The following is a 13,202-nucleotide window of genomic DNA, read 5'->3' on the forward strand; positions in this document are numbered from 1 at the left end:
TGTCCTAAAAATGCCAAAGCAAAAAGAAACAAAAAAAAATTTAAAAACAAGGAAACGACTGTAAGAAGCCATTTTATCAATCAGGAGGGTTTTTATGTTACACACACACATATGGCTTTAGACGATGAAACATTATAATGAATGCATCTCAAAATGAAATTAGGAAATCTTTATTCTGTTTGGGTTTAATTTTATTTGGATCGTTTATTGATATCATTTCATGCATTAGACGAACGTTTGCTGAAAATGGTGAATACAATTTCGTTGTCGAGAACACAGACGTGGCATCCAATCCTCCTATAAAAGCATACCGATAATCGGATTGATTCCCTTCCAAACTAGCTTCTTAAATTGAAAATTCAGCAGTCAATTCTTTTCTGCTTTGTTACATGAATATTGTGAGAGAGTTTACGATGTGCATAAAAAGTCAATATATAGTTCAGCAACACGTAAAGAGGTTTCGTGTTTCTTGATGACCAGCTGAGCTTTTCAAAAGCTTCGTGTGTTCAATTCAAACGTTTCGTATTACCATTGTTCGTTGGAACACTGGCAGCGGGTGGTTACTTGAAGCTAATGGAATGCCATGTTCACAATGTTGATCAAAGAGCTGATGGTCATTTTGAAAACGGAATACAAAATGTTCATCGCGTGTATATAAATATGGATACGGAAATGTTTCACTATTTTCGGCAAATTGAAATCATATTGCAGCGTATCAATCATCATTTTCTATTTGAAAATCGAATTCCGAATTTTTATTTTTATTTTATTATTTCGTGGGTTTATCAAGATTTGCTTTGGCTTATTAGGCATTACAAACTGCTTCTCTTTTACATTTTTTTATTGGCTTTGGAGAGTATTAAAAGTCAGATTTATAACAATTAATGACATGGCATCATTGGCCGATTGAGTAGATAAAAAATGTTTGTTTTGATTAATTTGAACTTTTATTTCCTTGTTATGCATGTTATGAGAAAGTTGCATTTTTTAACATTTTTTTAATTTTTATTTTTTCATTATTTTGGTGTTGGTTTTGCTGTATAAATGTTTTGATTTTTGTTTTTAGTTTCAATTTCATCAATTTTATCGGTATTTATACCATAATAATTCCCATCTAAATGCATAACACCCGTTTAGATGTGACCGGTGTTTATAGACTTTAACATTAAATGATAGGTGGCATACATTATTGGAATGAAAACAATACGTTTCAGTAAAAAAAACCCTTTCACTTAGACTTTCACAAATTGCATACCAAGGCAAGAAAGATATTCATCATTTTCTCACGTCAGTTTTTATCGGGATTTTCTTTTCTACTTCTGCACAAAATACACCCACAATTTTCTAATTTTAATAAATTCCGTACCGTTTATCATAATTAAATTTCAAATTTTCTGTAGACGGCAACGAACTTATTACATATCAGCAACGCGTTTCTACACATCCTAGCAATTTTCATATATGAATTGTGGAAGGTTCCGAATGTCGGAATCAAAGGCTGTAAAACTTTCTGATACTCTTAGGATCGCGTCTAAACTTTAAAGAAAAGAAAAAAATATTTTGACCCGAAATGAAGTAAAGAGTAAAGAGACAATATTGAGGCTCGTAATCAATTCACCTTGACCTCAATTTGAAGTCAGGGTACCTGAATCGCATGTGACTTGAACGAAATTAGGTCAGTAATTTTCCGATCCGACTTTGAACGACTTAAGAAAAAACTGCGATCTGCAGACGATTTGAATTGTGTTGAATATTCAGCAAAAATTTCAGACTCTTGTCGTTTAACATTTCCAATTCTGAAAAAATTCTCAGAGTCAAGATTTGAAGAGTTGTTTGATTATACGTTCAGCTTATGAAACGACTCGCATGATTCAGATTCATGTATGTGAATTGTTATGAGTTTTAGCTGTGCGTATCACAAATAGGTCATCTACCACCTACAAACCATACGTTTCTTTGCAACTTCTGAAATTTTATGTTCTAGACAACGAGTTTCCATTTAAACATGACATTTAAACTTTACCAGCTAAAGCACCAGCTTTTCCTAAATGATCAAAGCATAAAGTATGCATGGGGCGAGGCCCCTGTGTGTCATTTTGAGAACGAATATTAACAGCTATGTCATCTTCTAAATTGAACTTTGTGTACACTTTTCCATACAATATGGCAAGCTATAAAATGTGTTCAATTTAGGAATTGACATGGTTGCGAGAGAGAAATTACAATTTAACATTTAAAACCAAAAATTGTATAGAAATTAAGTTCCTTTAAATGTGATGTCATTCTAACTCTGTCTTTGTCCCACACAAAAAACTTTAGGTCAACTGGCGGTAGCACACCGCAAGGAGGATCACTATCGTACTCTCGAAACCCAAACTCTATACCTGAATCTCTACCAGCGATACCGTCGGTTGGTTCACCGGGCAGCGCAGGACCATCACCACATCCGAACTCGTCATTGTCTCAACCTACGTCTGTGCCGCCAGCCGATCAAGTAAGAACATTACATCACTCATTTCCACGATAAGCAATTAATTCAATGCATAAAAAATTCAATTTTTACGTTTCAGTTAATGCCAGTGATATCACCGATCCCACCACCGTCAAATATTCAACCTTCCACTCCCATTGAACATCTCGACAAAAATACTCCGGCTGCAACGCCAACTGATCCACAAGATAGTAAAAGCACAACAGCGTCTCCGTATGTGGCTCCGGCGCCTCTAAGTGTCGAACCACCATCCACCAATAATGCCAATAGCAGCAGCAATTGTAACAACGGCAACAGTGCCACCGATCAAGTGAAAGTGAATAATGAACCAAACATTCAGACCAATGCAAATGTTACGACAAACATGAACAATAGTAACAGTGACGGTACTAGTGTTAGTGGTAACAGTGGTAATAGCAGTGGAAATGCTAATAGCAGTAGTAGCACAATGAATCCAGATTTGAAAAACATTTTGTCGTTGCTGAAGAGACCAGTTTTAACGTCACGAGATTACGAAAACATCATCGACGATGATTATATGCCGCATCAATTATTATATGACTACTCGACGTGGGACGCATGGTAAGTTTGAATCTTTATTAAATCGAACAAAATTCTCAGACTCGATGAATAGATCACTCGAAAATTAGAGGAGAATCATCCGGGTCCCAAGGACCTGGTTTTTGTTTATATGGCGATTGGTAGTCATTTACTAAAATTCAAATTTCAAGTCAAGCTCATCGCAGTTTACGACTTTTCGTTCGGGCTATTTTATATACATTCCAATTCAAAAATTGGTTTCTTAAAGTTGCTAACATTTCAATGTCCCTCCTATGTAGGATGAATCATCCAGTTAAACGATTTAAACAAAATGAAACAGCATCGCAAAACAAAAATCGACACGTACGAGACTTGTACGCTAACGAAAGGAACCACCAGCCCGATTTTCCAACCACCCTGACAACAACTTCTGCTATAGCTGAAACCAATATTAAAACTGAACCAATGGCAACCGATGAGTCCGATACAACCTTAAGTCACGAAGTGAAAAAAGAACCCGTTGACGATGACGGTAAAACATCTACCGATTTATTTACTGTGGTTGGATTGCAACCATCATACAAAGATTTGGATCAACTGTTCGAAGAAGACAATTCCGGTTCGTCGCCATTAGCTGTAAGTTGAAGTGATTTCCGATTCCGTGAGAGTATTTTGTTCATAATTTGTGTCATTCCCTTTGCGCAGATCCAAGTCAATACGCCACCGGGCTCAAACAAATCCACGACCGGCGTTGAGGACACAAAAAAGATGTTCGTTTCGAATAGTGCGCACACCGGTATTTTTCGTCCAGAAGAATTGTCAAAAATGTTTCCCACACCTCCAAGCCTAGAACATCATCCGAATTCGAGTCCATGTGGTGCTGGATTGTCGGACCATCAATTGGATCTGCTTGATTCACCAAACTTAGGCAGTCCGATTGATGAACCAATCGAGGATTGGTCTTACGTCTTCGTACCGCCGACAATTAATAAATTTGTCGGCTCTTCCAAATATGCTCCGTTAACGAATCTACCCAGCCAGTCACAGCCTATGGTGACTCTTCCTCCAAATATAGTTTATAAACCTTCGTGGCAGCAACAACATAATATTGCTGCCAGCAATAACAATAATAACAAGAGCACAACCAACAACAACAACAACAACAATGTGAATAGCAATATTTCTGACAAAATTCAACAATCTCCTCACCCAGTACAACTTCAACAACAGCAGCAGCAGCAGCAACAATCGACACACCAACAGCAAATGATGAATTTACCGCCATCTGGTGGTATGCTAACACCGAATTCCCTATCGCGCCCATCATCCGTCACACCAATACCTATGCCAAATATGATGAATTTCGTCGGTCCACCGGGAATGAATTTGAATCCTATGCAACACGCCATGCGATCTGATATGTCCCCGATTTCTCCAGCAACAGCCGCTGGTCACTCCTATGGACCAAATGTTGGCGGAAGTCCAATGCAGTATTCTAGACGAGGTCTTTTACCGCCTCCCCCACCATATGAAATAGCCGTTGCCAGTCCCGCAACGTCAACATCATCGTATCTGAACAAGCAATTCAATTCACATGAACCACCGACACCGACAGTGAGTCGAATACCTGAAGCGAATGCTTTACTGCTTAACATACTGTTGTATGACACGGCATTAAATGTGTTCAAAGATCACAATTTCGACAGTTGCACGTTGTGCGTCTGCAATGCTGGGCATAAATGTGTGGGAAATATACGTGGATCTGATTCCGGAGTTTATTTAGCTTTGCCAGGCCATACGTTGGATCCGTCGTCACTGTACACCACAAACAATTGCAGTTACGGCGGATATGGGATTGATTCTCCGGCTGGTGTAATGGCAACGAATCACAATGCTGGTTACCTGGATGAAGATCCCGTTAAATGTTCGTGCGGTTTCAGTGCCGTGGTTAACCGCCGATTGGCTCATAGATCTGGACTATTTTATGAAGACGAAATGGAAATAACAGGCATGGCTGAAGATCCGTCGAACTACAAACGAAACTCACAATTTGCTCATTTGCTGGGCGTCATTGTAAAGTCAGACAGTTCGACGAATGATCGAGATTCGATCGACACTCTTTCCCATGCGATGATGGATCTGTTGCAAGATCAATGTGCGCTTATTCAAAGTTCAAGCAATTCAATACAACGAGCTATTCGATGTTTCCGTAGCTTGAGCACATCTGGCAGTACGACCAACGCTCTCATCAATATGCTTGAGTACACCGATGCGCAAGACATCATTTGCCTAGCCTTGGATCAAAGTCGAATGGTTTTCGAGAGTCAGTTTCAGAATCGCTTAGAATTGATGAAACCGTTCAAATATGGCGTTAGTGTGCACAAATGGCCGTACGTGAAAGCAAGCGGTCCGCGAAGTAATCGAGATATTGTACGTGTGATGAAATCAATGCGACCGCTACTGCAAGACGCTTTCCATAAGAAATGTACGACACGGTTGTGGGATGCTCCATACACGGTGCAAGGTCCATTGACTTGGCGACAATTTCATCGAATGGCTTCGTCCAGTTCAGGACAATGTGAACCACAACCGATACCTTCAGTCGTTGTTGGTCATGAAAAAGATTGGCTCTCTGTGTCTCCGTATGCCATCCATTACTGGGACAAATTAATGTTGGAACCGTATTCATATGCCAGAGACGTTGCATACATTGTTATCGCGCCCGATAATGACTACGTCGTCGGCAAAGCGAAAACATTTTTCAAAGAACTTAGTACAACTTATGAAATGTGTAAGCTCGGCCGTCACAATCCAATCAAAGGTTGGGATGGTGTTCTACGTGTAAACAGTAAATCAACTCGAAACGAGGGACTCGACGAGTGGTTTTCTTCGTTGGGCGAAACTCGTATCAGTGAACTGTTGAAAATGTACGCACAGACATGCCAACAGCAATTAGTTCCGTATTTGAACAAAATTCCATCCGATAAGAGTTTGTTGGATCCACCAGAAGGAATGAACACGAGCAATTCGAGCAGTAAAGATCGTTCATTGCCAAGTCCGATGCGACCACCTAGTACACCTGATTCATCCCAAACGAGCGACAAAGCTCCGAGTACACCTAAATCATCAGATGTTGGTATGTTCACAGTTTTATATTTTGTTATTCGTTAGGTTTGTCGGCTATTTTCAAATCATTTCCTTTTCCTCACAGATATGGAAGCTCAACGCGAATCTCTCAACAACTCGGCAACTCCACCGTCAACGGCCGAACCACTGGGCATTAGCAAAGACGAAGTTAATCCGCCATGCATTGTCATCTATGTTATCGATCCTTTTTCCATCGGTTATGATTCTCAAGAGGTGGAACGATTGGCATGTTTGGCACTGTTACGCTGTTACTCCAACATACTTAATTCGATACCCGAATCGGTACGGAGCAACATCAATTTCCAAATTATTTCCATGGAAAGTGTAATGGAATTGGGACGCAATCGTGACCGGCTTCGGGCGAGTGATGAAATGCGATGCTTAGCATTGAGTGTATTTTCGCAATGTCGACGTCATTTGACGCACAGTGCTAATGTTAAAAGTTTAACCGGTTTCGGGACAGCCGCTAACATGGAATTGTTTTTGAAAAACAAAGACGAAAAGAATCGAGCTGCGTACAAATTGTATACGCCACCGTATATATTGTCGGGACGACATGAGAAAAGTGAAAATACCGAAACGTTCGGCACGACCAGCATCGAACAGCAATCGTCTGTAATGTATTGTAGTTACTGTTTGTCAGAAGATCAACGATGGTTGCTGGCTGTAGCAACTGATGACAGAGGGGAACTGTTAGAAACAATTACGATCAACATTGACATTCCAAACAGACGTCGCAGGAAGAAGGCTTCAGCACGTCGATTGGGACTTCAAAAGTTGATGGATTTCATCATTGGTGTTATATCACAGAGTGGACAACCATGGCGTATCGTTGTTGGTAGAATCGGTCGTATTGGACATGGAGAATTGAAAGGCTGGAGTTGGCTACTGAGCAAACAAAACTTATTGAAGGCATCGAAGCAGTTGAAGGACATCTGCGAACAGTGCTCGTTAATGCATCCACACACCGTTCCGAGCATTTTGAGCGCATGTCTTGTTACACTGGAACCGGACTCCAATCTACGTGTAATGCCTGATCAATTCACGCCGGATGAACGATTCAGCCAGATTTCGATGCAGTCTCCGTTATCAACGCCACAGGATGTTACCTGTACTCACATTTTGGTGTTTCCAACTAGTGCTAAAGCTCAGGTAAATGAACGGCGAATGCGTTAGCGTTGACTTTCACATATTGAATTCCAACGATTATTTCAGTCATCTCAATCTGCGTTCCATGAGCAACATATTAATGGTTTCGGTCTGGACGAAGAGGAACTTTTTGATTTGGGTGATGGTGATGATGGTATGGACGATGTAAATATGAACGGTTTCGATGATATATTCGGACAAGATTTTGACAGTAAGTTTCCTCTTTCTTAATTTCGCTTTGAATGGTCCGGTCGACAAAATTTTTAATGAAAATGAATTTACAGACGAAATTCAAATGCCTCAAGCGAGTCCGGAACGATCAAGGATTGGCAGTCCCGAAGACAATGGAAGTCGACAAAGTCCCAGTCGAGGCGGTGCTAATGGAGGTGGGGGACGCAATACACATTCACAGCAGGAAGAAGAGGTTTGTAACGCTAAAACACACACTGATGTGATTGATATTGAATTTCTAATATTTTTCTCGTCACCTCCAGGTCGGTCAAGTCCTTCAGCAACCCTTAGCCTTAGGATACATGGTTTCAACCGCTCCAACCGGACGCATGCCAACGTGGTTCTGGTCATCGTGTCCGCATCTGGAAAACGTTTGCCCCGTTTTCCTAAAAACCGCCTTACATCTGCACAGCCCATCGATACAACAAAATACGGACGACATTTTACATCAAAATCAATCATCCGCCACCGATCATCCATTGGATTCGACATTTACGGCCGACGTGCTACGTTACGTGCTGGAAGGATATAACGTACTGTCATGGCTGGCTATGGACTCGAATACACACGATCGGCTGTCTTGTTTGCCCATACACGTACAAGTGTTGATGCAATTGTATCATATGACCGCCGTGATGGCATAAATTCGATAGGGAAAAAAATGTTTAACAAAAGTGACTAAGTGCTGTCGTCGATAAAAAAGAGAATGATAAATCTAGAGGAAAGTTAAGTTAAAAAGAAAGAAAGAAAGTAAGAAACAAAACATGAAGCGATTAAGAAATGAGACAGGACTGAAAGGTAAGTCTTATAGACAAATTTTTATATTTTGTAAATTTCATTATAATTTTGCAATAATATCAGCAACATATAATAGATAAATCTCCTAAACATGTAACACAGTAATTAGCAACCTACAATAGTTAAACTAAAAAAAAGGAAAGTAATGCTCTTCTATTTACATTTTATATATATAAAACATATAGCAAATATTGTTCTTATATAAATCCTGTCTCCTCTCTCTCTCTCTCACACACTCTCGTTTTGCTACCACTCATTACAAAAACCACCCGGTGACAAATTAAGTTAAAATTGCTTCCATATATTTGTTTAAAAAAAAATGCTAAATTTAACCACATCGAATGAAACAGAGTTTCGCGCACGTCTTAACGGTTAAGTTTCCCACTTTCCATTTTTTTTTTCGTTTTTGTGCAAATGTTAAAAAGTTTGCGTTTTATTGTTTCTTTTTCTCCAAATGAAGGCAAAATGTTTCTTAAACGCTGAGTGGAAGAAAATGACGGCCTCTTCTTCAGATTGACTGTGATATTAGTTGTATGTTTTCTTGAATAAAAATATTGAAAATAAATTTAAATTAAAGAAGAAAAAAATAAGAAAAATAAGTTTGAAAATACAATTAAAAAACAAAACAAATGGGGCTCGGAACGGTTCACATTCAGGTCATACAAAAGTATTTCATTCGCCCCCTATACAAAACTCGGTAATGGTAGCTTGCATGCTTTCTTCATTTTGTGTCAGAACGTGTCTAAGGTTAAAATCGAGCGGCGAATAAACGTAAGGACACTCGAAATAGTTATTTTTCCAACACATGATAAAATACCTTTTCAGCGAATGATATTTTTCCACCACAAGCCGGACGCAAATTCTTGAATCGAATTCGTTAAAAAACGCCTTTCAGCATAAGTTAGAACATCGTTTTTCCTAAACGACGTCGGAAATATCACGACTTCGTGCTGGAAATGGTTATTTATGACATCGAGTGGTTTGTTATGCTCTAGATGTGTAATTATGACACGGACCGCACCTAGGTTGATACAACGATTTATGCAACAGATGCATCTAAAGTTTGTAATAAATGATGCTGAATTGCATTATAGTATTTTATGACATCGCGGAGTACTCTATTAGGCTCCAGATGTGTAATTATGAAGGCCGTGTGTCATAATACACATCGTGAGCCTAATCAAGTACTTCGCACCGAGATTCAGTTTTCAAACATTATGATCTCGAGTTGCATAAATAATATTAAAGAACTAGTGCGGTAAAGTAACATATGCAAAAATGAGGATCAACTGATGCTAATAAAATCTTGTCCATACAATGAATCTTAACTGAAATACGATGTTGGCTTCGTCTCGGGTTGACAATCTTTTGCCGAAAATTTCCATTTAGGCACATGTTGGGAAAATGGCTACTTTGGAAACGCTTTGTGAAAACGGATTTTTTTTTTGAAGAAAATCTTCAAATTCACTATAGTATAGGGTAATCAATTTTTTTTTCACATTTTCGGATTATTCACGGATGCAAACAAATTAATTGCCCTTTCCTTTAAAATTACCTTTACAAATACAAAAAGTTACAAATACTTACAATTATTAAACATAAAGCTTGTGCAGAATCATCGAAAACATCAAAGGCAAGCTACATACAGTGCATACATAAGTTAAGGTCATATGTGTGCGCACATAACACGTATGACTGTAGTAAACTCGTTGTATATTATACAAGAAGAGTATATTTGTTGATCAGCTGGTGAAGTTCAGCTATTACTGATTCTGCACAAGCTTTACGTTTAATAATTGTAAAAGTTCAAACCTCTGAGATTCCAAGAAAATTCCACGACTTTTTTGTATGCAATCCTTGAATTCTCAAATTTAAGCCGAAAAGTCAATTAGAAGTTCAACCATCAACCTGTTAGGTGTCAGACTGATTTTATCTGAAATACGTTCCCTAACGAAAGAATACCCGCTTACACACACAACAACTGCGAATTATATCATCTTTGAACTATCCCAGAATTCTCTACAATCCGATTGAGTTAGTTTTGCATGACCTGAAGTTGACCCGTTCCGAGTCTTAAAAACAATTAAGTTATTAACGAACAGTAATTATTGATCTGGTTAAATAAGGACACTTTTGCTAAAGCTATAAAAGAAGAGAAAGAAGAAAAAGCAAAACATTTTTTAAATATTTGAAATTAGGACCACACTGTAATGTTAACATATTAAATTAATTAACTAAAAAAGAAAATCTAAAACACACAAAAAATGAAAAAGTAAAAAATATTTAATGAAAAAAAAATCAAATTAAGATGACAAAAGGAACAAAAGATATAAATTGACGTGAGGCACGCGTTAGGTTTAATGATTTTTTTAGGAAAGCAAAATTCAAAAGAATTTTTTTATTATTAGACGGTAATTAATTGTTGTCAATTGTTGTGATAAAAATTTTCATTTAATTTTATTTGACCGCGAATATTAACTTGTTTGGCAACGAAAGCAGTTTTCTTTTCTGATGCATCACAGTGTCATGACAAAACGAGGATCGAAATTGATTGCCATATGGAGTGGATTAGTGTTATCGAACATTTTGCAACAGTTTAATTCAATAAACTTTTAAAAAAGGTTTTAAGAAGGACAAATCTTTTCAGAGGAAAATATGTAACTTATTGTCGATCGATGCAATCATTTTTACTTCACATTAATTTTGGTAGATAAGAAAACACTAGACAGATCTTCGGGATCTATACATTTTTATAACTTTGGTGTCCAATCTCAACAAACAATCACAATAAATTGGAAAGTAGGGTCTTGAAAGTGTATCAGTTGTCTGAAAATTGCGCAGAAAAGTATGGTACTGAATATCCTCTAACAATGACAAAGGCACAGGGAAAAAGAAAACATTTTTTGTTAAGTTAAGAAATACTCCACCACAACTGTGCTGTATCTCTGGACTTTGGAGGATGTTTCCTATTGTATCGTATACTGAGTAATGGTTGGTTTAGTAATATATTTAACCATTTTTGGATATCAGTCGTGGTATTATTTTTGTGTTTTTTTTTCTGAGAATTTTTCCTAATCGAGCAGACACTGAAAACTATCAAATCAATTTTTGTAAATAAAAAAGAAAACGCGAAGCTAGCGAACTTTGACTAGTCCCTTCGAAAAGAGCCTGTATAAATTCTATTAAAGTAATAAACCAGTAACCCGACAGACTGAAAAGAAAATTATTATGGTTCGCGGACTCACAATCAATTTTTCTTATATTTTTGTGAGGATGCTTACCTGTGACGTTTTTTTTTTAACTTTTTCAAACAGCAATGGCAGTCAGCAAATCTGTTACTTCTATTGCTAAAATCTTTCTTGACACAAAATCTTTTACTTCACTTGTTTTAAGTTATATATGAACCCTGTTGATAGCTCATGGCTACCTTTTATCATCGGTGTCGATAACAGATGATTATAACCGTTATTGCTGTTCAGATCTCGCGACTGTTTGTGTAATTTTGCAGTCGATCTATTCTAATCCAAACAACCGAACAAAAAGTATTGCCAAACAAGTTAATGGAGAAATAAAATCTGAATGAAAATTATTAAAACGCCGTTACTAATTGGTTTAAATGTTGATAAAAAAGGTCGTACGTAATTTTAGTAAAGAATGACAGGCGAAAAACAAAAAAGTAATAAAGAGAAATGAATACAACACACTCTTTGTACATACATTGGCATAGTTTAATGCATATGCCGAAAATTATAAATTATTTAAAACGAGACGATGATGATGAACGAAAGAAAAGAAGAAAACAATTGGAAACTTAGTAAATTGTAACAAAAATATTTAAACAAAATATTTATTAAGATTATTATTAAATTTACAACAATATTTATAAAAAAAAGATGAAAATAAAATCTAACAAAAAAAAATTGTAATAAAAATGCAACCCATTATTATATATATTTATAGATTTTACAATAAAGAATTAAATTAAAGAAATTTAAAAAGCAAAAAACCAAGAAAACTTAAAAAATGAAAACAATTAATTTTTCAAATTAAATAAAAGTGAAAAAAAAAATTGTGAAATTTCTAAAAATAAATTAAAATGAAAAAATTTAAAAGAATATACTCATTGCTGAATGAAATAAGAAACAAAAAGTAAAAGTAAGAAAAAAAAAATGAGAAAACCGAATTCTTTTTCGACGAAAGAAATTTCTTAAGTTTAAGTTTAAACAAACAAAAAAATTAATTAATTAAGTAAACAAAAATTGAAAGCATTAAAGATATGAAATTTTTGAGGAATAAGTTTTAAACAATAAATTATATACCAACCACAAAACATGTACATGATAGGTTTATTGATACGATAAATTAATAATGATGAATCACTTAAACTATACTATTATACGTTACACAGACACATACACACAAAAGATAAAAAAAGAAGGAGATCAACACACACACAATATAGAATCCTTAAACTCTAAATCGCATAATTTGTATAAAAAATTAAATTTTAATGTAAAAATTGCGACTTTATAAAGTTATTTAAATTATATCAACCCTATTTAATCATAACATATACTAAAGTAAATTGTATTTAATTTAATTAATTGAGAGAAAAGGATGATGATGAAGAAGAAATTAAAATTAATAAATTTAAATATCAAATATATAGGCCAAATTGTAAATAAAAAAAAAAACAAAAAATTATAAATAAAATGACAGAAAAATTAAAAATGGATTTTATCGTTTAAGTGAATGAAATTTTCCAAAAAGACACCGACAAAATAAATGAAAAATTAAATTACAAAAAAAAAGTTTTATAAAAACCAACATTTTTTTAAGTTTACGT

General features: G+C 36.1%; 1 protein-coding gene across 4 annotated transcripts in view; it reads left to right on the forward strand.

Annotated features, from left to right (window-relative positions):
• The window catches only part of LOC119080376 (mediator of RNA polymerase II transcription subunit 13), a 38,505-nt gene extending 27,537 nt beyond the window's left edge, over positions 1–10,968 (forward strand). For all 4 annotated transcript variants that reach the window (XM_037188679.1, XM_037188682.1, XM_037188681.1 and 1 more), the window contains 8 exons: positions 2,320–2,494; positions 2,571–3,073; positions 3,331–3,667; positions 3,737–6,167; positions 6,243–7,330; positions 7,394–7,538; positions 7,612–7,751; positions 7,822–10,968. In XM_037188679.1, the coding sequence (XP_037044574.1) occupies positions 2,320–2,494; positions 2,571–3,073; positions 3,331–3,667; positions 3,737–6,167; positions 6,243–7,330; positions 7,394–7,538; positions 7,612–7,751; positions 7,822–8,202 (5,200 nt within the window). In that variant the 3' untranslated portion in view covers positions 8,203–10,968. The remainder of the gene's footprint in view (positions 1–2,319; positions 2,495–2,570; positions 3,074–3,330; positions 3,668–3,736; positions 6,168–6,242; positions 7,331–7,393; positions 7,539–7,611; positions 7,752–7,821) is intronic.
• The last annotated feature ends 2,234 nt before the right edge of the window (positions 10,969–13,202 follow it).

Source organism: Bradysia coprophila, unplaced genomic scaffold (genome assembly GCF_014529535.1).
Source record: "Bradysia coprophila strain Holo2 unplaced genomic scaffold, BU_Bcop_v1 contig_350, whole genome shotgun sequence".
Lineage (NCBI taxonomy): Eukaryota > Metazoa > Arthropoda > Insecta > Diptera > Sciaridae > Bradysia > Bradysia coprophila.